The following is a 25,013-nucleotide window of genomic DNA, read 5'->3' as shown; positions in this document are numbered from 1 at the left end:
GAGGTGCACCCATGACCAGCTCTGAAACCAGATAGCATAGCGGAGAAGGTACGGTGGGATTCGAAATGGTTGGCAATCTGTTTGTTAACTTGGCTTTCGAAGACCTTAGAAAGACAGGGTAGGATAGATATAGGTCTGTAGCAGTTTGGGTCTAGAATGTCACCCCCTGTGAAGAGGGGGATGACCGCGGCAGCTTTCCAATCTTTGGGAATCTCAGATGATACGAAAGAGAGGTTGAACAGGCTAGTAATAGGGGTTGCAACAATTTCGGTAGATAATTTTAGAAAGAGAGGGTCCAGATTGTCTAGCCCGGCTGATTTGTAGGGGTCCAGATTTTGCAGCTCTTTCAGAACATCAGCTGTCTGGATTTGAGTGAAGGAGAAATGGTGGGGGCTTTGGCAGGTTGCTGTGGAGGGTGCCGGGCAGTTGACCGGGGTAGGGGTAGCCAGGTGGAAAGCATGGCCAGCCGTAGAGAAATGCTTGTTGAAATTCTCAATTATAGTGGATTTATCGGTGGTAACAGTGTTTCCTAGCCTCAGAGCAGTGGGCAGCTGGGAGGAGGTGCTCTTATTCTCCATGGACTTTAGTGTCCCAGAACTTTTTTGAGTTTGTACTACAGGATGCAACTTTCTGTTTGAAAAAGATAGTCTTAGCTTTCCTAACTGCCTGTGTATATTTGTTCCTAACTTCCCTGAAAAGTTGCATATCACGGGGGCTATTCGATGCTAATGCAGAACGCCACAGGATGTTTTTGTGCTGGTCAAGGGCAGACAGGTCTGGAGTGAACCAAGGACTATATCTATTCCTAGTTCTAAATGTAATAATAGTAGAGAGAATTCATTTATTTCAGCTTTTATACTTTCATCACATTCCCAGTGGGTCAGAAGTTTACATACACTCAATTAGTATTTGGTAGCCTTACCTTTAAATTGTTTAACTTGGGTCAAACGTTTCGGGTAGCCTTCCACAAGCTTCCCACAATAAGTTGGGTGAATTTTGGCCCATTCCTCCTGACAGAGCTGGTATAACTGAGTCAGGTTTGTAGGCCTCCTTGCTCGCACACACTTTTCCAGTTCTGCCCACAAATTTTCTATGGGATTGAGTTCAGGGCTTTGTGATGACCACTCCAATACCTTGACTTTGTTGTCCTTAAGCCATTTTGCCACAACTTTAGAAGTATGCTTGTGGTCATTGTCCATTTAGAAGACCCATTTGCGACCAAGCTTTAACTTCCTGACTGATGTTTTGAGATGTTGCTTCAATATATCCACATAACTGTCCTTCCTCATGATGCCATCTATTTTGTGAAGTGCACCTGTCCCTCCTGCAGCAAAGCACCCCCACAACATGATGCTGCCACCCCCGTGCTTCACGGTTGGGATGGTGTTCTTCGGCTTGCAAGCTTCCCCCTTTTTCCTCCAAACATAACGATGGTCATTATGACCAAACAGTTCTATTTTTGTTTCATCAGACCAGAGGACATTTCTCCAAAAAGTACCATCTTTGTCTCCATGTGCAGTTTCAAACCGTAGTTTGGCTATTTTATGGCAGTTTTGGAGCCGTGGCTTCTTCCTTGCTGAGCGGCCTTTCAGGTTATGTCGATATAGGACTTGTTTTACTGTGGATATTGATACTTTTGTACCCGTTTCCTCCAGCATCTTCACAAGGTCCTTTGCTGTTCTGGGATTGATTAGCACTTTTCGCACCCAAGTACGGTTTAGGAGACAGAACGCGTCTCCTTCCTGAGCGGTATGACGGCTGCGTGGTCCCATGGTGTTTATACTTGCGTACTATTGTTTTGTACAGATGAACGTGGTACCTTCAGGCATTTGGAAATTGCTCCCAAGGATGAACTAGACTTGTGGAGGTCTACAACTTTTTTTCTGAGGTCTTGGCTGATTTCTTTTGATTTTCCCATGATGTCAAGCAAAGAGGCACTGAGAGGCACTGAGTTTCAAGGTAGGCCTTGAAAAGCATCCACAGGTACACCTCCAATTGACTCAAATCATGTCAATTAGCCAATCAGAAGCTCTAAAGCCATGACGTTATTTTCGGGAATTTTCCAAGCTGTTTAAAGGCACAGTCAACTTAGTGTATTTAAGTTTCTGACCCACTGGAATTTTGATACAGTGAATTATAAGTGAAATTATCTGTCTGTAAACAATTGTTGGAAAAATGACTTGTCATGCACAAAGTAGATGTCCTAACTGACTTTCCAAAACTATAGTTTATTAACATGAAACTTGTGGAGTGGTTGAAAAAATAGTTTTAATGACTCCAACCTAAGTGTATGTAAACTTCCGAGTTCAATTGTACAGTTGTGGCCAAAAGTTTTGAGAATGACACAAATATACATTTTCACAAAGTCTGCTGTCTCAGTTTTTATGATGGCAATTTGCATATACTCCAGAATGTTATGAAGAGTGATCAGATGAATTGCAATTAATTGCGAAGTCCCTTTTTACCATGCAAATGAACTGAATCCCCCAAAAACATTTCCACTGTAAGGACCAGCTGACATCATGTCAGTGATTCTCTCGTTAACACAGGTGTGAGTGTTGACGAGGACAAGGCTGGAGATCACTCTGTCATGCTGATTGAGTTCGAATAACAGACTGGAAGCTTCAAAAGGAGGGTGGTGCTTGGAATCATTGTTCTTCCTCTGCCAAACATGGTTACCTGCAAGGAAACACGTGCCGTCATCATTGCTTTGCACAAAAAGGGCTTCACAGGCAAGGATATTGCTGCCAGTAAGATTGCACCTAAATCAACCATTTATCGGATCATCAAGAACTTCAAGGAGAGCGGTTCAATTGTTGTGAAGAACGTTTCAGGGCGCCCAAGAAAATCCAGCAAGCGCCAGGACCGCCTCCTAAAGTTGATTCAGCTGCGGGATCGGGGCACCACCAGTTCAGAGCTTGCTCAGGAATGGCAGCAGGCAGGTGTGAGTGCATCTACATGCACAGTGAGGCGAAGACTTTTGGAGGATGGCCTGGTGTCAAGAAGGGCAGCAAAGAAGCCACTTCTCTCCAGGAAAAACATCAGGGACAGACTGATATTCTGCAAAAGGTACAGGGATTGGACTACTGAGGACTGGGGTAAAGTCATTTTCTGTGATGAATCCCCTTTCCAATTGTTTGGGGCATCTGGAAAAAAGCTTGTCCTGAGAAGACAAGGTGAGCGCTACCATCAGTCCTGTGTCATGCCAACAGTAAAGCATCCTGAGACCATTCATGTGTGGGGTTGCTTCTCAGCCAAGGGAGTGGGCTAACTCACAATTTTGCCTAAGAATACAGCCATGAATAAAGAATGGTACCAACACATCCTCCGAGAGCAACTTCTCCCAACCATCCAGGAACAGTTTGGTGACGAACAATGCCTTTTCCAGCATGATGGAGCACCTTGCCATAAGGCAAAAGTGATAACTATGTGGCTCGGGGAACAAAACATCGATATTTTGGGTCCATGGCCAGGAAACTCCCCAGACCTTAATCCCATTGGGAACTTGTGGTCAAACCTCAAGAGGCGGGTGGACAAACAAAAACCCACAAATTCTGACAAACTCCAAGCATTGATTATGCAAGAATGGGCTGCCATCAGTCAGGATGTGGCCCAGAAGTTAATTGACAGCATGCCAGGGCGGATTGCAGAGGTCTTGAAAAAGAAGGGTCACCACTGCAAATATTGACTCTTTGCATCAACTTCATGTAATTGTCAATAAAACCCTTTGACACTTATGAAATGCTTGTAATTATACTTCAGTATTCCATAGTAACATCTGACAAAAATATCTAAAGACACTGAGGCAGCAGACTTTGAAAATGTATATTTGTGTCATTCTCAAAACTTTTGGCTACGACTGTATGTGTTTGAGAGAGAGCCAGAATGTGTACGTGTGTGTGACTGCTCACTCTGCTGTACACAGGGCGTGACGGCGATGAAGGACATGATGCCACACAGGGTCAGGTTGGTCCAGAGCAGGACCTTGTTGGACTGGCAGGCGGTGGGGTGGGTGTAGTACTTATACATGAAGGTGAAGGCCATGGTGGCGATGCTGTAGAAGAACAGGGTGGCACACATCACCGCCAGGTACCAGCGCTTGTCCTCTGCCGCCCCTGTTAACCTGAGAGGAGAATCCAGAAATCCACACATTACCATCAACCTGAGAGGAGAATCCAGAAATACACACATTAGCATCAACCTGAGAGGAGAATCCAGAAATACACACACATCACCATCAACCTGAGAGGAGAATCCAGAAATACACACATCACCTTCAACCTGAGAGAACAATCCAGAAATACACACATCACCATCAACCTGAGAGAACAATCCAGAAATACACACATCACCTTCAACCTGAGAGGAGAATCCAGAAATACACACATCACCATCAACCTGAGAGAACAATCCAGAAATACACACACATCACCATCAACCTGAGAGAACAATCCAGAAATACACACACATCACCATCAACCTGAGAGGAGAAACCAGAAATACACACATCACCATCAACCTGAGAGGAGAATCCAGAAATACACACATCACCATCAACCTGAGAGGAGAATCCAGAAATACACACACATCACCATCAACCTGAGAGAACAATCCAGAAATACACACACATCACCATCAACCTGAGAGGAGAAACCAGAAATACACACATCACCATCAACCTGAGAGGAGAATCCAGAAATACACACATCACCATCAACCTGAGAGGAGAATCCAGAAATACACACATCACCATCAACCTGAGAGGAGAATCCAGAAATACACACATCACCATCAACCTGAGAGGAGAATCCAGAAATACACACATCACCATCAACCTGAGAGGAGAATCCAGAAATACACACATCACCATCAACCTGAGAGAACAATCCAGAAATACACACATCACCTTCAACCTGAGAGAACAATCCAGAAATACACACATCACCATCAACCTGAGAGGAGAATCCAGAAATACACACATCACCTTCAACCTGAGAGAACAATCCAGAAAGACACACATCACCTTCAACCTGAGAGGAGAATCCAGAAATACACACATCACCATCAACCTGAGAGAACAATCCAGAAATACACACATCACCATCACCCTGAGAGAACAATCCTGAAATACACACATCACCATCAACCTGAGAGAACAATCCAGAAATACACACATCACCTTCAACCTGAGAGGAGAATCCAGAAATACACACATCACCATCAACCTGAGAGAACAATCCAGAAATACACACATCACCATCAACCTGAGAGGAGAATCCAGAAATACACACACATCACCTTCAACCTGAGAGAACAATCCAGAAATACACACATCACCTTCAACCTGAGAGGAGAATCCAGAAATACACACATTAGCATCAACCTGAGAGAACAATCCAGAAATACACACATCACCATCACCCTGAGAGAACAATCCTGAAATACACACATCACCTTCAACCTGAGAGGAGAATCCAGAAATACACACATCACCATCAACCTGAGAGGAGAATCCAGAAAGACACACATTAGCATCAACCTGAGAGAACAATCCAGAAATACACACATCACCATCAACCTGAGAGAACAATCCAGAAATACACACACATCACCATCAACCTGAGAGAACAATCCAGAAATACACACACATTGATATGTAACTGAGTGACCTAGGGTGGTCTAAGCCGCTGCCTCCGGAACACAAATACCGCCCCAGATGGCAACGCACTAGCCAAAGCAGTGTTCTAGCCAATTGCTCAATCAAAACCATGGTGTTGGTTAAGCAAGGGTCATAGTTACGCAGGGTGACTTGAGTGCATAATGCTTGATCTGGTGTTGACAATCAGCCAACATACTATAAAACCTAATAACATCATATTAATTGTAGAGTTGTGCAGTTGACTGATGAAAGGTTTATGGATCTTAAATACATAAACACATACCCACCAGCAGCCATCACTACCATCATAAAGTGCAGAGTTTCATTAACATTAGGATTACCAATTCAATTGGATAATGACAGAGTGATGGATAATACATTTATGTTAAAATCGTTGTTTAAAATAACATTATGTTGGTAAATTAAAATAACATTTGGATGCCCATTGCCTAACGGGAAATTCGACAGAGCCTCTCTCCTCTCTTCCCTATCCTCTCTTCTCCTCTCCTTTCCTCTTTTCCCTCTCTTCTCCTTTCTCTTCATTCTCCTTTCCTAAAACTGTATCTCTTTCCACTCATAAACCCAGCATACCTGACCTGCACACCCTGAGAGACAGACTCAACATACCTGACCTGCACACTCTGAGAGACAGACTCAACATACCTGACCTGCACACCCTGAGAGACAGACTCAACATACCTGACCTGCACACTCTGAGAGAGACAGACTCAACATACCTGACCTGGACACCCTGAGAGACAGACTCAACATACCTGACCTGCACACCCTGAGAGAGACAGACTCAGACAAGGCAGCTGGTTTAGGTCAGTGACAGGGCAGCTGGTTTAGGTCAGTGACAGGGCAGCTGGTTTAGGTCAGTGACAGGGAAGCTGGTTTAGGTCAGTGACAGGGCAGCTGGTTTAGGTCAGTGACAGGGCAGCTGGTGTAGGTCAGTGACAGGGCAGCTGGTTTAGGTCAGTGACAGGGCAGGTGGTGTAGGTCAGTGACAGGGCAGCTGGTTTAGGTCAGTGACAGGGCAGCTGGTTTAGGTCAGTGACAGGGCAGCTGGTGTAGGTCAGTGACAGGGCAGCTGGTTTAGGTCAGTGACAGGGCAGCTGGTTTAGGTCATTGACAGGGCAGCTGGTTTAGGTCAGTAATCTTGTAACCCAGAACCAAATATTGCATGTATGCTGACCAGGCAGCAACTAGATTTCTGTTATGTTATATTGATGTTAAGTCTGTCATGAGAGACTAGGGGAGAGGGAACATGACCGTGTGGGACTGGGACACCATGACAGGGCTTACACACGCTTCCTGGTAACTGTGTGTTTGGCTAGGAGAGGTTCCAGACAGAGCAAAGCCTCTTAAGTTGTGTTAGCTACAACTCTGACATGGGGGGCGAGGGGTTCAGCATTTAACTGACATGCCACGCATACTGTATATATACACACAAACACACACATACGCGCCTGCACGAGCGCATCTCACACATACACACCCATTCCTCACATACAGCAGTGAAAACAACAGCTGGAGTGGATGTTTTACTGTAAAAATAAGAAACATCTGGAAACAAGATGCCTGTCAGAGGATGAGAAGGAATGAGGGAGTGAGAAAAAGAATAACGAATGGGGCAAGAGAGAAGGAAAGAGAGAGAGGAGCGAGACAGAAGAGAGAGAGAAACAGAAAGGGAGAGAGGAGAGAGGAAAGAGAGAGAGAAGGAAAGAGATTGAGAGATGGGAATAAGTGAGTGAGAAACAAAGGGAAAGAGATTGAGAGATGGGAATGAGTGAGTGAGTGAGTGAGTGAGTGAGTGAGTGAGTGAGTGAGTGAGTGAGTGAGTGAGTGAGTGAGTGAGTGAGAGTGTGAGAGAGAGAAATTGAGACAAATGGACCGAGCGAGAGAGAGAGATTGAGAGAGATGAGAAACAAATGGACCGAGCGAGAGAGAGAGAGATGAGAAACAAATGGACCGAGAGAGAGAGAGAAGGAAAGAGATTGAGAGATGGGAATAAGTGAGTGAGAAACAAAGGGGGGGAGAGAGAGAGAGAGAGAGAGAGAAGGAAAGAGATTGAGAGAGAGAAGGAAAGAGATTGAGAGAGAGAGAAGGAAAGAGATTGAGAGAGAGAAGGAAAGAGATTGAGAGAGAGAGAAGGAAAGAGATTGAGAGAGAGAAGGAAAGAGATTGAGAGAGAGAGAGAGACAAAGGGACCGAGAGAGAGAGAGCGTGAGAGAGAAGAAAGCGAAACAGAGAGGAGAGAAAGAGAGAGAGAAATAGAAAGGGAGCGAGAGAGAGAGGAAAGATGGAGGAGAGAGAGCGAGAGAACAAATAAGAGATGATGGACAGAGAGATGGGATTGAGGGAGAGATGAAAAAGCTACAGAGAGAGAGAGAGAGGGTAAGCAGTAGTAGTGTTGTTTGAGGCCCTCCCCTTGAGGACAGTTTTTATTAAAACAAGTCTGTCTGATTTATACAGCGATGTTGGAGAGGGGAGGAGAGGTGGAGCAGAAGAGACAGATAGCAGGCCAGTGAGGGACTGAGCAGGGCAGTCAGAGTGATATGCTACATACTCTATGCTACATATGTAGCACAGGAGAATGGTGAGGGGAGGATGGCTTATAACAATGGCTGGAATGGAGTGGTGTCAAACACATGGAAACCATGGAAACTATGTGTTTGATACATTCCGTTCCAGCCATTACTATAAGCCCGTCCTTCCCAATTAAGGTGCCAGTAGCCACCTGTGATGTATAGGAAGTAAAGGATATGTAATTGTGCTGCACTCTTGTGCCCAGACCATGCCTTCTGAACTGCCCCTTAAAGTTGTATTGCATTGAGTTGAACTGAGTTGCAATCATGAGTTACAGACGACCCCGAACGGGAGAAATGGAAACCCTAGCCCACTGCAACAGCTGCAGAGGAGAGGAGCAGCTCCTAGCTGAAACAGATCAGTACAAGGTAACATCCAGTCAAACTGCAGCTCCTAGCTGAAACAGATCAGTACAAGGTAACGTCCAGTCAAACTGCACTTGCGCTCCTATGGTTGGAGGACGTGGCCTGTCCTTCTCCAACACAAGGACCCCAACATCCACTCTCACACCAGCTGCTTCAACTGACAACTGCCCAAACTCATTATCACCTCTCATCCCCAACACACCACACTAAGCCACCACACGAAACCCCCCCAAGACCCCCCTCCCCCTCCCACACACACACATCTCTCCCTCTCCTCTCACCAGTTCTTGTTCCAGGTGTGGGCGAATGCTGTGATGAGACTGAGTTGGATGAGGATGAAGGCAAATCCTCCCACCACACCTACGTAGTGCCAGGCTGGGAGAGAGAGAGAAATGGAAAGAGAGAGAGCGACAGACAGAGAGAAACAAAAAGACAGACAGAAAGAAACAGGTTTGCTGTCTAACTCACTTGATGCAGGCCCATTCTGAATGTGTGTGTAGTCCAAATGTATGTATACTTAAAAAATTATATATACCGCCGTGGCCAAAGGTTTTGAGAATGACACAAATATACATTTTTACAAAGTCTGCTGCCTCAGTTTGTATGATGGCAATTTGCATATATTCCAGAATGTTATGAAGAGTGATCAGATGAATTGCAATTAATTGCAAAGTCCCTCTTTGCCATGCAAATGAACTGAGTCCCAAAAAAACATTTCCACTGCATTTCAGCCCTGCCACAAAAGGACCAGCTGACATCATGTCAGTGATTCTCTCATTAACACAGGTGTGAGTGTTGACGAGGACAAGGCTGGAGATTACTCTGTCATGCTGATTGAGTTTGAATAACAGACTGGAAGCTTCAAAAGGAGGGTGGTGCTTGGAATCATTGTTCTTCCTCTGTCAAACATGGTTACCTACAAGGAAACACGTGCCGTCATCATTGCTTTGCACAAAAAGGGCTTCACAGGCAAGGATATGCTGCCAGTAAGATTGCACCTAAATCAACCATTTATTGGATCATCAAGAACTTCAAGGAGAGCGGTTCAATTGTTGTGAAGAAGGCTCCAGGGCGCCCAAGAAAGTCCAGCAAGCGCCAGGACGTCTCCTAAAGTTGATTCAGCTGCGGGATCGGGGCACCACCAGTACAGAGCTTGCTCAGGAATGGCAGCAGGCAGGTGTGAGTGCATCTGCACGCATAGTGAGGCGAAGACTTTTGGAGGATGGCCTGGTGTCAAGAAGGGCAGCAAAGAAGCCACTTCTCTCCAGGAAAAACATCAGAGACAGACTGATATTCTGCAAAAGGTACAGGGATTGGACTACTGAGGACAAGTAATTTTCTCTGAATCCCCTTTCCGATTGTTTGGGGCATCCGGAAAAAAGCTTGTCCTGAGAAGACAAGGTGAGCGCTACCATCAGTCCTGTGTCATGCCAACAGTAAAGCATCCTGAGACCATTCATGTGTGGGGTTGCTTCTCAGCCAAGGGAGTGGGCTCACTCACAATTTTGCCTAAGAACACAGCCATGAATAAAGAATGGTACCAACACATCCTCCGAGAGCAACTTCTCCCAACCATCCAGGAACAGTTTGGTGACGAACAATGCCTTTTCCAGCAGGATGGAGCACCTTGCCAAAAGGCAAAAGTGATAACTAAGTGGCCCGGGGAACAAAACATCAATATTTTGGGTCCATGGCCAGGAAAATCCCCAGACCTTAATCCCATTGAGAACTTGTGGTCAATCCTCAAGAGGCGGGTGGACAAACAAAAACCCACAAATTCTGACAACCTCCAAGCATTGATTATGCAAGAATGGGCTGCCATCAGTCAGGATGTGGCCCAGAAGTTAATTGACAGCATGCCAGGGCAGATTGCAGAGGTCTTGAAAAAGAAGGGTCACCACTGCAAATATTGACTCTTTGCATCAACTTCATGTAATTGTCAATAAAACCCTTTGACACGTATGAAATGCTTGTAATTATACTTCAGTATTCCATAGTAACGTCGAACAAAAATATCTAAAGACACTGAGGCAGCAGACTTTGTGAAAATTCATATTTGTGTCATTCTCAAATATTTTGGCCACGACTGTACAGTACCAGTCAAAGTTTGGACACACCCACTCATTCAAGAGTTTTTCTTTATTTGTACTATTTTCTACATTGTAGAATATAGTGAAGACATCAAAATGATGAAATAACACATATGGAATCATGCAGTAACACAAAAAATGTTTAAAAAAATCTAAATATATTCTCTATTTGAGATTCTTCAAAGTAGCCCCCCCTTTGCCTTGATGGCAGCTTTGCACACTCTTGGCATTCTCTCAACCAGCTTCATGAGGTAGTCCCCTAGAGTGCATTTCATTTAACAGATGTGCCTTGTTAAAAGTTAATTAGTCTTATTTATTACCTTCTTAATGCATTTGAGCCAATCAGTTGTGGCAAGGTAAGGTTGGTATACAGAAGATATCCCTATTTGGTGAAAGACCAAGTCCATATTATGGCAAGAACAGCTCAAATAGGCAAAGAGAAACAACAGTCCATCCTTTCTTTAAGACAAGAAGGTCAATCAATCCGGAAAGGTTTCTTCAATTGCGGTCGCCAAAACCATAAGGCGCTAACTGGCTCTCATGAGGACCGCCACAGGAAAGGAAGACCCAGAGTTACCTCTGCTGCAGAGGATAAGTACATTTGAGTTACCAGCCTCAGAAATTGCAGCCCAAATAAATGCTTCACAGAGTTCAAGTAACAGACACATCTCAACATCAACTGTTCAGAGGGGACTGCGTGAATCAGGCCTTCATGGTCGAATTTCTGCAAAGAAACCACTGCTAAAGGACACCAGTAATAAGAAGAGACTTGGTCGGGCCAAGAAACACGAGCGAATGGACATTAGACCGGTGGAAATATGTCCTTTGGTCTGATCAGTCCAAATTTGAGATTTTTTGTTCCAACCGCTGTGTCTTTGTGAGACACAGAGTAGGTGAACGGATGATCTCCGCATGTGTGGTTCCCACCGTGAAGCATGGAGGAGGAGGTGTGATGGTGTGGGGGTGTTTTGCTGGTGACACTGTCAGTGATTTATTAAGAATTCAAGACACACTTAACCAGCATGGCTACCACAGCATTCTGCAGCGACACCCTATCCCATCTGGTTTGCACTTAGTTCCACTATCATTTGTTTTTCAACAGGACAATCACCCGACCGCAACCCAATTGAGATGGTTTGGGATGAGTTGAACCGCAGAGTGAAGGAAAAGCAGCCAACAAGTGCTCAGCATATGTGGGAACTCCTTCAATAGTGATGTAAAACCATTCCTCATGAAGCTGGTTGAGAGAATGCCAAGAGTGTGCAAAGCTGTCATCAAGGCAAAGGGTGGCTACTTTGAAGAATCTAAAATCTAAAATATATTTTGATTTGTTTAACACTTTTTTTGGTTACTGCATGATTCCATATGTGTTATTTCATAGTTTGTTGTCTTCACTATTATTCTAAAATGTAGAAAATAGTAAAAATTAAAGATAAACCCTTGAATGAGTAGGTGTCCAAACCTTTGACTGGTACTGTATATGAGAGTATTTTCTTATGTGTATGTTGCAAAACACATTTCCTCATCAAGAATAACATACTGTAGTCATCTATTAAATAATGAACTTATAGCACAGAAGATTCAGAGGCAGAGGAACAGCCATAAAACATGTAGGATCTGAGACCAGTTACTGTGTCACGATGAGATTTACTGCTGCTAGAACAACACTATCCAACCACAGATAAATTTATGGTGGCTTGACTGCTGGGTGAATCTCGTGAGATGATGAGTAGGTCTACAGTGCCCCCTATCAGTATTAAAATATAACTGCATCTATTGCTTTCAGCTAGGGCAATCCTATGTGTTGAAAGTTTAACAATGTATTCTAAGAGGGAATCTTGATTGTGTGTCCAGGCTGCTCACCATGCAGGAAGGACTCAGTAGGGATGAAGAAGGCAGCAGTACACATCCCAAGCAGGGTGATGAACTTCAGAAACCAGAACCTGCATTAGGACCAGACAGGACCAGTTATATGGTTGTATGCCTAATATTTGCATAATAACATGTTTTTGATATGTTTGTTTGAAACCACCTAGGGACAACTACCCACCTACAATATATACTGCCCTATATACAGAGGACATGCAGATGAAGAGCATCTTAGTTAAGAAGCTGCATGACACAAGGGAAGTGAATGGAGGAATAGCTGAGTAGGCAGGTCTAAGGAAAGTGATGCTGTGATCACCTTGTATAGCCTTGATCGATTATAGTATTTCAAACCTGTACAGGTCTAAACCTGACACATAATTTAAGTCGAAGGTCTGAGGTACAAAATATGCTTGAATGTTGAGTGTGGGTGGAATAGGAGGTGGGGTACCTTCGGAAAAACAAATTATGTCATGACAATTATTGTTGCATATGGGATATAACGTTTAAAAATTCTTAACGTAAGAAAAAAATTGTTACTCACACTGATCTCAAGTTAGGATTCTGCCCCTAGTGCGCACTGAGAAGTGCCCAGGAGTTCCAGGGCCCTGTGGCCGACTGTCTGACTTCTCATTAACAAGAGCCTTATGGTAGATATGCCACAGAGGGCCAGCTAGAGGCCATGTGTCTCTCAAAGCCCCCCCCCCCCAGAGCGCGTCACTGCTTTAATCAACCCCCCAGAGCGCGTCACTGCTCTAATCAACCCCCCTAGAGCGCGTCACTGCTCTAATCAACCCCCCCAGAGCGCGTCACTGCTTTAATCAACCCCCAGAGCGCGTCACTGCTCTAATCAACCCCCCTAGAGCGCGTCACTGCTCTAATCAACCCCCCTAGAGCGCGTCACTGCTCTAATCAACCCCCCTAGAGCGTGTCACTGCTCTATTCAACCCCCCTAGAGCGCGTCACTGCTCTAATCAACCCCCCTAGAGTGTGTCACTGCTCTATTCAACCCCCCTAGAGCGTGTCACTGCTCTATTCAACCCCCCTAGAACGCGTCACTGCTCTATTCAACCCCCCTAGAACGCGTCACTGCTCTATTCAACCCCCCTAGAGCGCGTCACTGCTCTATTCAACCCCCCTAGAGCGTGTCACTGCTCTATTCAACCCCCCTAGAGCGTGTCACTGCTCTATTCAACCCCCCTAGAGCGTGTCACTGCTCTAATCAACTCCCCTAGAGGTCCTCACTGCTCTAATCAACCCCCCTAGAGCGCGTCACTGCTCTAATCAACCTCCCTAGAGCGCGTCACTGCTCTAATCAACCCCCCTAGAGCGCGTCACTGCTCTAATCAACCCCCCCAGAGCGCGTCACTGCTTTAATCAACCCCCCAGAGCGCGTCACTGCTCTAATCAACCCCCCTAGAGCGCGTCACTGCTCTAATCAACCCCCCAGAGCACGTCACTGCTCTAATCAACCCCCAGAGCGCGTCACTGCTCTAATCAACCCCCCAGAGCGCGTCACTGCTCTAATCAACTCCCCAGAGCGCGTCACTGCTCTAATCAACCCCCCAGAGCGCGTCACTGCTCTAATCAACCCCCCAGAGCGCGTCACTGCTCTAATCAACCCCCCAGAGCGCGTCACTGCTTTAATCAACCCCCCAGAGCGCGTCACTGCTCTAATCAACAGCACAGCAGTGGACAGTATCACAAGCTGGTTAAAAAAGGACACTGGTGCATTGGTCAGGCAGGTGAGGAAAAGGCCCACGTAGCCTCAAATAGATGTGTTGATAATGACGTTAGTATTGTACTAGTGGGAGGGGGGTTACATGATGTATTAGCACAAAACACCTTAAAGGGGTAGTACATGTAGAACGCAAAGCTTCATTCACATATACACCATGGTAGTTCTCCTGCGTCTCCCCAATATAAATGAACCTTCAGGGCTACTGCTGACCCATTGTGGATGAGCGCTCTGAAGTCCTGGCTGGACTTGACATCGATGAGGAACAGCGCCATCATCAGGTAGAAGCAGGCGGTGCCGAAGCAGACCCTGTAGACCGCTGAGTAGCCAACCAGCATCTCACAGTGCCCTCCGCCATGGGCCTGGTCACACACCATGTTGAAGAAAGGCACCTGAAACACACACACACTGTTATGGTGTGTGTGTGTGTCCGTGTGTGTGTGCCCATTTGTGAGCGTGTGTGTGTGCGTGCGTGCGTATCTCTCTTTTTAAATGTGTGTGTGTGTACATACATGTACAGTATATGTGTGTGTAACCTAGAGGTTAGCTAGTGGAAGCCTCCAGGCCTTTCTCTGTCTGTCTTTGGGAGGAAAATAGTGTACTGAGATTATCCTGTAGCCTACTGCATGTAGCATAGCGATTAACCAGACAGTTATTGAATGTGACGCGACACAACAAACAGAACCAGTATTCTCATTGGCACACATTATTAGTGGATTTACACTACAACGAGTGACAGGGAGAGAGTAGGTATGCATCCCAAATGGCACTCTATTCCCTACATAGTGCACTACCATGGGCCCTGGTCAAAAGCACTAGTAATCTATGGCAATCTATCGTAATTTTGGTCATTTATACTTGAATAACTTTTACAAAATGTATTCATATATAGTTTTTTTTATACATCTGTGTCCATATTGTTCATGAGTTTCTAGTGGATAGAACATATGGTTCAAGAGAAAATATCCTAAATTAATGGAAAAAGCATCTAACCAACCAATTAACCAATTAACTCTGCAACTCTTCCAACTGTTTACTTTTTTCACAACTGCCTCCAGTTTGATGCCAAAACACTGACAACAAATAAATACATACGGACATAGTAAAATAAATACATACGGACATAGTAAAATAAATACATACGGACATAGTAAAATAAATACATACGGACATAGTAAAATAAATACATACGGACATAGTAAAATAAATACATAAATACATACGGACATAGTAAAATAAATACATACTGACATAGTAAAATAAATACATACGGACATAGTAAAATAAATACATACGGACATAGTAAAATAAATACATACGGACATAGTAAAATAAATACATACGGACATAGTAAAATAAATACATACGGACATAGTAAAATAAATACATACGGACATAGTAAAATAAATACATACGGACATAGTAAAATAAATACATAAATACATACGGACATAGTAAAATAAATACATACTGACATAGTAAAATAAATACATACTGACATAGTAAAATAAATACATACGGACATAGTAAAATAAATACATACGGACATAGTAAAATAAATACATACGGACATAGTAAAATAAATACATACGGACATAGTAAAATAAATACATACGGACATAGTAAAATAAATACATACGGACATAGTAAAATAAATACATACGGACATAGTAAAATAAATACATACGGACATAGTAAATAAATACATACGGACATAGTAAAATAAATACATACGGACATAGTAAAATAAATACATACGGACATAGTAAAATAAATACATACGGACATAGTAAAATAAATACATACGGACATAGTAAAATAATACTACGGACATAGTAAAATAAATACATACGGACATAGTAAAATAAATACATACGGACATAGTAAAATAAATACATACGGACATAGTAAAATAAATACATACGGACATAGTAAAATAAATACATACGGACATAGTAAAATAAATACATACGGACATAGTAAAATAAATACATACGGACATAGTAAAATAAATACATACTGACATAGTAAAATAAATACATACGGACATAGTAAAATAAATACATACGGACATAGTAAAATAAATACATACGGACATAGTAAAATAAATACATACGGACATAGTAAAATAAATAGAAGTGTGTAAAAACAAATATAAAGGATATTTCATGCTGAAACCCTCATGTTAAACACTAATGGTTTGTATTTAGGATACTGTTTTACAGCTTTGTTGTTCTATTTTTTATTTGAAAATCATCTTATTTAATTAATTCATAACTATTACACGATAAGGCCACAGAGAGCCAGAGATAATTACAGACACCTGTAGTACCCAAAAGGCCCACTAGATGTCTTTTGATAGATTACAGCAAATCCTTGAAAAATACCTACATTCTGGTAGTTTACTAATAAACTTTGAAAGTTTCCAGTGATATGCCATCCCTTTGCAACCCTTCTTCTTACTGACTTTTTGTGTGTGGATGGGACCAACACTACCTAGAGAAACATACTTAGCCTACTACATACTACATTTGCCTGATATCCAAACGGGAATCCATGTTCTGTTTCTCTCCTAAATGTTTCGCTACTACACATTCAAGAAATCAGTCTGGCCCTTGGATGGCACACGTAAGACGTGGGATGGCACACGTAAGACGTGGGATGGCACACGTAAGACGTGGGATGGCACACGTAAGACGTGGGATGGCACACGTAAGACGTGGGATGGCACACGTAAGACGGCACGCGTGAGAGGTGGGACGGGACGCGTGAGAGGTGGGACGGGACGCGTGAGAGGTGGGACGGGACGCGTGAGAGGTGGGACGGGACGCGTGAGAGGTGGGACGGGACGCGTGAGAGGTGGGACGGGACGCGTGAGAGGTGGGACGGGACGCGTGAGAGGTGGGACGGGACGCGTGAGAGGTGGGACGGGACGCGTGAGAGGTGGGACGGGACGCGTGAGAGGTGGGACGGGACGCGTGAGAGGTGGGACGGGACGCGTGAGAGGTGGGACGGGACGCGTGAGAGGTGGGACGGGACGCGTGAGAGGTGGGACGGGACGCGTGAGAGGTGGGACGGGACGCGTGAGAGGTGGGACGGCACGCGTGAGAGGTGGGACGGCACGCGTGAGAGGTGGGACGGCACGCGTGAGAGGTGGGACGGCACGCGTGAGAGGTGGGGACGGCACGCGTGAGAGGTGGGACGGCACGCGTGAGAGGTGGGACGGGACGCGTGAGAGGTGGGACGCGTGAGAGGTGGGACGGGACGCGTGAGATGGGACGCGTGAGAGGTGGGACGGGACGCGTGAGAGGTGAGACGGGACGCGTGAGAGGTGGGACGGTACGCGTGAGAGGTGGGACGGGACGCGTGAGAGGTGGGACGGGACGCGTGAGAGGTGGGGTGGGACGCGTGAGAGGTGGGACGGGACGCGTGAGAGGTGGGACGGGACGCGTGAGAGGTGGGACGGGACGCGTGAGAGGTGGGACGGGACGCGTGAGAGGTGAGACGGTACGCGTGAGAGGTGGGACGGTACGCGTGAGAGGTGGGACGGGACGCGTGAGAGGTGGGACGGGACGCGTGAGAGGTGGGACGGGACGCGTGAGATGGGACGCGTGAGAGGTGGGACGGCACGCGTGAGAGGTGGGACGGCACGCGTGAGAGGTGAGACGGCACGCGTGAGAGGTGGGACGGGACGCGTGAGAGGTGGGACGGGACGCGTGAGAGGTGGGACGGTACGCGTGAGAGGTGGGACGGGACGCGTGAGAGGTGGGACGGGACGCGTGAGAGGTGGGACGGGACGCGTGAGAGGTGGGACGGGACGCGTGAGAGGTGGGACGGGACGCGTGAGAGGTGGGACGGGACGCGTGAGAGGTGGGACGGGACGCGTGAGAGGTGGGACGGGACGCGTGAGAGGTGGGACGGGACGCGTGAGAGGTGAGACGGGACGCGTGAGAGGTGGGATGGCATGGTACGCGTGAGAGGTGGGATGGGACGCGTGAGAGGTGGGATGGGACGCGTGAGGCCATTGGAGAGGGACTTGCTATAGTGAAGCGTGGGGATATGTTTTTCCAAATGCAATAGATAGAAAGGGAAGGGTCCTTACACTATGCCATCCTATTGGTTGTGTAGTGATTAGCACGTTTGCCTATGGGCTGGAAAGACCAGGGTTGGAGACCTACAAGGTGCTGATGTTCTAATGCACTAATTCAGAGCTCTCCAATCCTGTTCCTGGAGAGATACCCTCCTGTAGCTTTTTCCTCCAACCCCAGTTGTAACTAACCTGATTCAGTTTATCAACCAGCTAATTAAATAGAATCAGGTGCACTAGATTAGGATTAGTAGAAAAAACCTACAGGACGGTAGCTCTCCAGGAACAGGGTTGGAGAGCCCTGCACTAATTTACACAACAATACATTTAATTTAGTTACTCTCAAGGTGCACTTTGCCGGCCTTCGCTACAGTAGTAATGTACTAATCTTGGTTAACCCAGAACTCAAATCTTGCATATTAAGTAGTCTGACCATAATAGATTACTAATATACTAATGCAATTGAATCAGAACAGGAACACTTTATAGCCTCTCAGAGCAAACAAAGTGCTCAGAAATTGATGGAACTTTGTTGATCCCCAAAGGAGGACATGACATCAGACACTCACATTGTCCCGGACAGCCTCGGAGACAGTGCGTGAGAGCATGAGACAGGAGACGGCGCAGGCCATGATGTGGAAGAGTGTGTACATGATCCTCGTGCTGGACGATGACTTCACCGGGGGGCAGAAGGAGCAGCACAGTGAGCACGGGGCCGGGCCACAGCAGCAACATATCTGGGGAGAGGAGAGAGATATGTTCACATATATATATATCTGAGAGGAGAGAGGAGGAGAGGAGAGGAGAGGAGAGGAGATGAGAGAGGGGAGGGGAGGGGAGAGGAGAGGAAGAGAGGAGAAGAGAGAAGATGAGAGAGGGGAGGGGAGGGGAGAGGAGAGGAGGGTACCTATCTGGAGAGAGGAAGAAACCTATCTGGGGAGAGGAAGAAACCTATCTGGAGAGAGGAAGAAACCTATCTGGAGAGAGGAAGAAACCTATCTGGAGAGAGGAAGAAACCTATCTGGAGAGAGGAAGAAACCTATCTGGAGAGAGGAAGAAACCTATCTGGAGAGAGGAAGAAACCTATCTGGAGAGAGGAAGAAACCTATCTGGAGAGAGGAAGAAACCTATCTGGGGAGAGGAAGAAACCTATCTGGGGAGAGGAAGAAACCTATCTGGGGAGAGGAAGAAACCTATCTGGGGAGAGGAAGAAACCTATCTGGAGAGAGGAAGAAACCTATCTGGGGAGAGGAAGAAACCTATCTGGGGAGAGGAAGAAACCTATCTGGGGAGAGGAAGAAACCTATCTGGAGAGAGGAAGAAACCTATCTGGAGAGAGGAAGAAACCTATCTGGGGAGAGGAAGAAACCTATCTGGGGAGAGGAAGAAACCTATCTGGGGAGAGGAAGAAACCTATCTGGGGAGAGGAAGAAACCTATCTGGAGAGAGGAAGAAACCTATCTGGGGAGAGGAAGAAACCTATCTGGAGAGAGGAAGAAACCTATCTGGAGAGAGGAAGAAACCTATCTGGAGAGAGGAAGAAACCTATCTGGGGAGAGGAAGAAACCTATCTGGAGAGCAGAACAGGTGAGGAGTCAACTCAACAATATAGTGACAATGCTCAATATATCCTAGGAGATGAGGAGAGAGATGCTCAATATATCCTAGGAGATGAGGAGAGAGATGCTCAATATATCTGAGGGAGGAGGAGAGAGGGATTTTCAATATAAATGATATATGAGAGCTGTAACTGAGAGGAGATAAAGAGAGAGATGCTCAATATATCTATAAGAGGAGAACAGAGATGTTCAATATCTGTGAGGAGATGTGTAAATTCAACAATAAAGGGATTATAATGCACGTAACCAATTGGATCAAAACCTTGGTCATCATCAACAACTCCAACACTCCAACGTCAACATATTTGATTGATGGAAAGGAGAGAGGTGTTTAGCATATTTTAGGATGGAGTGGAGTCAACATGTTGTCTGTGCATCAGAAGTCAACTGAACATAGCCTTAGTGCTAGACAGAAAGCTACATAACTGAAGGAAGAGAGAGGTGAAGAGTGAGGTGAGTGAGGTGAGTGAGTGAGTGAGTGAATAAATGAATAAATGCATGAATGAATGACAGTGATCATCCCTCAAGAGGAAATTCTTTCCACAACTCACCAGGTGCACATAACTGCCTACAAATTCACCAACATCTAATTCACTGTAGTACCACAGAGAAAACATGATGCTCTCAATAATATTTGTTTATATGAAGGGACACCTTTTACACAGTGAGTGAACTCAGTGAACTATTCTCAGAGGAGCTTCACCTTGATATGAGGATTTTGGGCAGGTGGTTGTTGCGTGTTACAGGTGGTTGAATGTAGTCCAAACACACAGAATATCTGATCTTCCTGGAGTCAAACCAATTTATAGACTAAGAGCATTGTATTGTAGTACACTGTGTAGAACTGCTTGTCCCGTTTTAAGTTGTTGTTATCTGGGATTTTACTGGGGGTGGGGTGGGGGGGGTGGGGGGGTTACTGGATGAGGGAGGAGAGTCTAAACACAAGCATAGACTGTTTCTTTGATAAACATCCAGAACTGTAGATGAAAGCTATCCTATCTATCGATCGATCGATCTACCTGTATCTCTCTAATCTCTCTAATCTCTCTAATCTGCAACAGACAGCTGGTTCACCTGGTCAGTGTAATTTGTAGAGTGGCTAGGTCATGTTGGATTTGTGGGACAATGACTCACGTCTTTCCAATATGAGATTAACCTGCATTGTTGTATCAAATGTATATCTTGCCAATAACATTTCAGAGTCCAATAGACCTAATATTAATACAGGACACAGCCTCAGGTCTCAAGCGGAGGGGGTGGAGAATGGGGCAAAATGCAATGAGACACAGTATAGACTACTGTACAATGGGTGTATTGATCTCTATCCAACATAGAGCACCTGATGCATTGTAACAACATAGAGCACCTGATGCATTGTAACAACATAGAGCACCTGATGCATTGTAATAACATAGAGCACCTGATGCATTGTAACAACATAGAGCACCTGATGCATTGTAACAACATAGAGCACCTGACGCATTGTAACAACATAGAGCACCTGATGCATTGTAACATAGAGCACCTGATGCTAGTTCTGGACCTGATACGCATTAACAACAGGCCAGGCCAGTTAGGTACAAAACAATAGCCATGAGAAAGTGAAGATGTGTTTTAACACAACAACTAATATAACTATGTTTAAACACAACAACTAATATAATTATGTTTAAACACAACAACTAATATAGCTTTGTTTTAATACAACAACTAATATAATTATGTTTTAACACAACAACTAATATAGCTTTGTTTTAACACAACAACTAATATAATTATGTTTTAACACAACAACTAATATAGCTATGTTTTACACAACAACTAATATAATTATGTTTTAACACAACGACTAATATAGCTATGTTTAAACACAAAAACTAATATAATTATGTTTAAACACAACAACTAATATTACTATGTTTTAACACAACAACTAATATAGCTATATTTTAACACAACAACTAGTATAACTATGTTTTAACACAACAACTAATATAGCTTTGTTTTAACACAACAACTAATATAGCTTTGTTTTAACACAACAACTAATATAGCTTTGTTTTAACACAACAACTAATATAATTATGTTTTAACACAACAACTAATATAGCTATGTTTTACACAACAACTAATATAGCTTTGTTTTAACACAACTAATATAGCTATGTTTTAACACAACAACTAATATAACTATGTTTTAACACAACAACTAATATAGCTATGTTTTACACAACAACTAATATAACTATGTTTAAACACAACAACTAATATAGCTATGTTTTAACACAACAGCTAATATAGCTATGTTTAACACAACAACTAATATAGCTATGTTTTAACACAACAGCTAATATAGCTATGTTTTAACACAACAACTAATATAGCTATGTTTTAACACAACAGCTAATATAACTATGTTTAAACACAACAACTAATATAGCTATGTTTTAAACACAACTAATATAGCTATGTTTAAACACAACAACTAATATAGCTATGTTTTAAACACAACTAATTTAGCTATGTTTTACACAACAACTAATATAGCTATGTTTAACACAACAGCTACTAGCAAACATATCATGAAAATATGGGACTCAATGTCTTACTAAACAGACAGCAATCCAAACACATTTTCATTCATGTGTAACGTCTCCATAATTCCTCTTATATGCTCAGCATTTAACACCATAGTACCCTCCAAACTCGTCATCAAGCTCGAGACCCTGGGTCTCGACCCCGCCCTGTGCAACTGGGTCCTGGACTTCCTGACGGGCCGCCCCCAGGTGGTGAGGGTAGGTAACAACATCTCCACCCCGCTGATCCTCAACACTGGGTCCCCACAAGGGTGCGTTCTCAGCCCTCTCCTGTACTCCCTGTTCACCCACGACTGCGTGGCCATGCACTTCTCCAACTCAATCATCAAGTTTGCAGACGACACTACAGTTGTAGGTTTGATTACCAACAACGACGAGACGGCCTACAGGGAGGTGAGGGCCCTCAGAGTGTGGTGTCAGGAAAATAACCTCACACTCAACATCAACAAAACAAAGGAGATGATCGTGGACTTCAGGAAACAGCAGAGGGAGCACCCCCTATCCACATCGACGGGACAGTAGTGGAGATGGTAGAAAGTTTTAAGTTCCTCTGTGTAGACATCACGGACAAACTGAAATGGTCCACCCACACAGACAGTGTGGTGAAGAAGGCGCAGCAGCGCCTCTTCAAGCTCAAGAGGCTGAAGAAATTCAGCTTGTCACCAAAAACACTTTCAAACTTTTACAGATGCACAATCGAGAGCATCGTGTCGGGCTGTATCACCGCCTGGTACGGCAACTGCTCCCCCCACAACCGTAAGGCTCTCCAGAGGGTAGTGAGGTCTGCACAACGCATCACCGGGGGCAAACTACCTGCCCTCCAGGACACCTACACCACCCGATGTCACAGGAAGGCCAAAAAGATCATCAAGGACAACAACCACCCGAGCCACTGCCTGTTCACCCCGCTATCATCCAGAAGGCGAGGTCAGTACAGGTGCATCAAAGCGGGGACCGAGAGACTGAAAAACAGCTTCTATCTCAAGGCCATCAGACTGTTAAACAGCCATCACTAACATTGAGTGGCTGCTGCCAACATACTGACTCAACTACAGCCACTTTAATAATGGAAAAATGTATGTAATAAATGTATCACTAGCCACTTTAAACAATGCCACTTCATATAATGTTTACATACCCTACATTACTCATCTCATATGTATATACTGTGCTCTATATCATCTACTGCATCTTGCCATCTTGATGTAATGTATCACTAGCCACTTTAAACAATGCCACTTTTATATGTTTACATACCCAACATTACTCATCTCATATGTATATACTGTATTCTATACCATCTACTGCATCTTGCCTATGCCGTTCTATACCATCACTCATTCATATATTTTTTTTGTATGTACATACTCTTATTCATTCCTTTACACTTGTGTGTATAAGGTAATTGTTGTGAAATTGTTAGGTTAGATTACTTGTTGGATATTACTGCATTGTCGGAACTAGAAGCACACGCATTTAGCTACACTCGCATTAACATCTGCTAACCATGTGTATGTGACAAATCAAATTTGATTTGATGTTCTCTCTTTCCCTCCCGCCAACTCTCTGTCATTCAGGACTCTGTCTCACCTGGTAGGCAAACATGTTGAGGAAGTAGCTGTAGATGCCACTCTGGTGCATCTCCTGGGCTGTCATCCGTTCAGAACCCTCCAAAACTGACAGCTTTGGGTGTTAGATCACAGACCCTGTGAGGACGACATCCTAAAAGTCCACACAAAAAGATCCTCTAACATCTAAAACAATACAAATTGTTTTCCCAAAATAAGTACCGGCGTTACAAAAGAAAATCGCTACTTGTGGTTGTGCAATCCAACTTCCAACGGGTCAACAGGGTAGATCTTCCTGAGTTCTTCTCTGCTATATCCTGGATCACATGTAACACAAAGACACATCCAACCAACCTTGCTAAACCTCAATCCAACTTCGGGGGGATAGAAAGTGTCCGGGTATTTATTTTGCTCATATCCTGTGTGCTCTCTTTTTGCTTCTGTGTCGGGCGCTGTCAGAAGAGTTGGCGAGAGAGGTGGTGACGATGAATGCCCTCAACCCTTCCTCCCCCTGCTCCGCTTTACCCTGGCAGATTAGTCAGAGCCAGGGAGAGAGGGGGGCGGGGCATGTGTTAGTCCCATCTGTCCCTCCCTTCCCCCAGGGCCCTCGCTCCACTGCTCCAGAGACAGCCTCCAGGCACCCCCCCCCCCCCCCCCCCCACACACACACACACACAGGACAGAGCAGCCCCATGGTCACAATAGGCTTGGGCCACACTGTTCATTGGGTTACATACCCATCAGAATGGAATTACCCGCAAATTACTGTTCTCAACAAACATGAATTCTATTGTAGTTCAAATTAACCAACCCTTGAAATCCTGTTGTTGATTTG

General features: G+C 44.6%; 1 protein-coding gene and 1 long non-coding RNA gene across 3 annotated transcripts in view; both read right to left on the bottom strand.

Annotated features, from left to right (window-relative positions):
- The window catches only part of LOC115166917 (serine incorporator 4), a 38,886-nt gene extending 14,100 nt beyond the window's left edge, over window positions 1–24,786 (bottom strand). For both annotated transcript variants that reach the window (XM_029720844.1, XM_029720845.1), the window contains exons 1-6: window positions 24,201–24,786; window positions 18,964–19,131; window positions 14,521–14,699; window positions 12,567–12,646; window positions 8,895–8,988; window positions 3,912–4,123 (exon numbers count right to left, since the gene is read on the bottom strand). In XM_029720844.1, the coding sequence (XP_029576704.1) occupies window positions 3,912–4,123; window positions 8,895–8,988; window positions 12,567–12,646; window positions 14,521–14,699; window positions 18,964–19,131; window positions 24,201–24,266 (799 nt within the window). In that variant the 5' untranslated portion in view covers window positions 24,267–24,786. The remainder of the gene's footprint in view (window positions 1–3,911; window positions 4,124–8,894; window positions 8,989–12,566; window positions 12,647–14,520; window positions 14,700–18,963; window positions 19,132–24,200) is intronic.
- On the bottom strand, window positions 6,168–6,469 carry LOC115166920 (uncharacterized). The gene is made up of 2 exons (XR_003870388.1): window positions 6,328–6,469; window positions 6,168–6,255 (listed from the first exon to the last, which is right to left on the bottom strand). It is a non-coding gene; the product is annotated as an uncharacterized LOC115166920 (long non-coding RNA).
- Window positions 24,787–25,013: the final 227 nt, after the last annotated feature.

The sequence above is a fragment of the Salmo trutta genome, chromosome 29 (assembly GCF_901001165.1).
Source record: "Salmo trutta chromosome 29, fSalTru1.1, whole genome shotgun sequence".
In the NCBI taxonomy this organism is placed as follows: domain Eukaryota; kingdom Metazoa; phylum Chordata; class Actinopteri; order Salmoniformes; family Salmonidae; genus Salmo; species Salmo trutta.
Note: the sequence above shows the minus strand (reverse complement) of the source record. Positions and strands in the feature narration are given on the sequence as shown.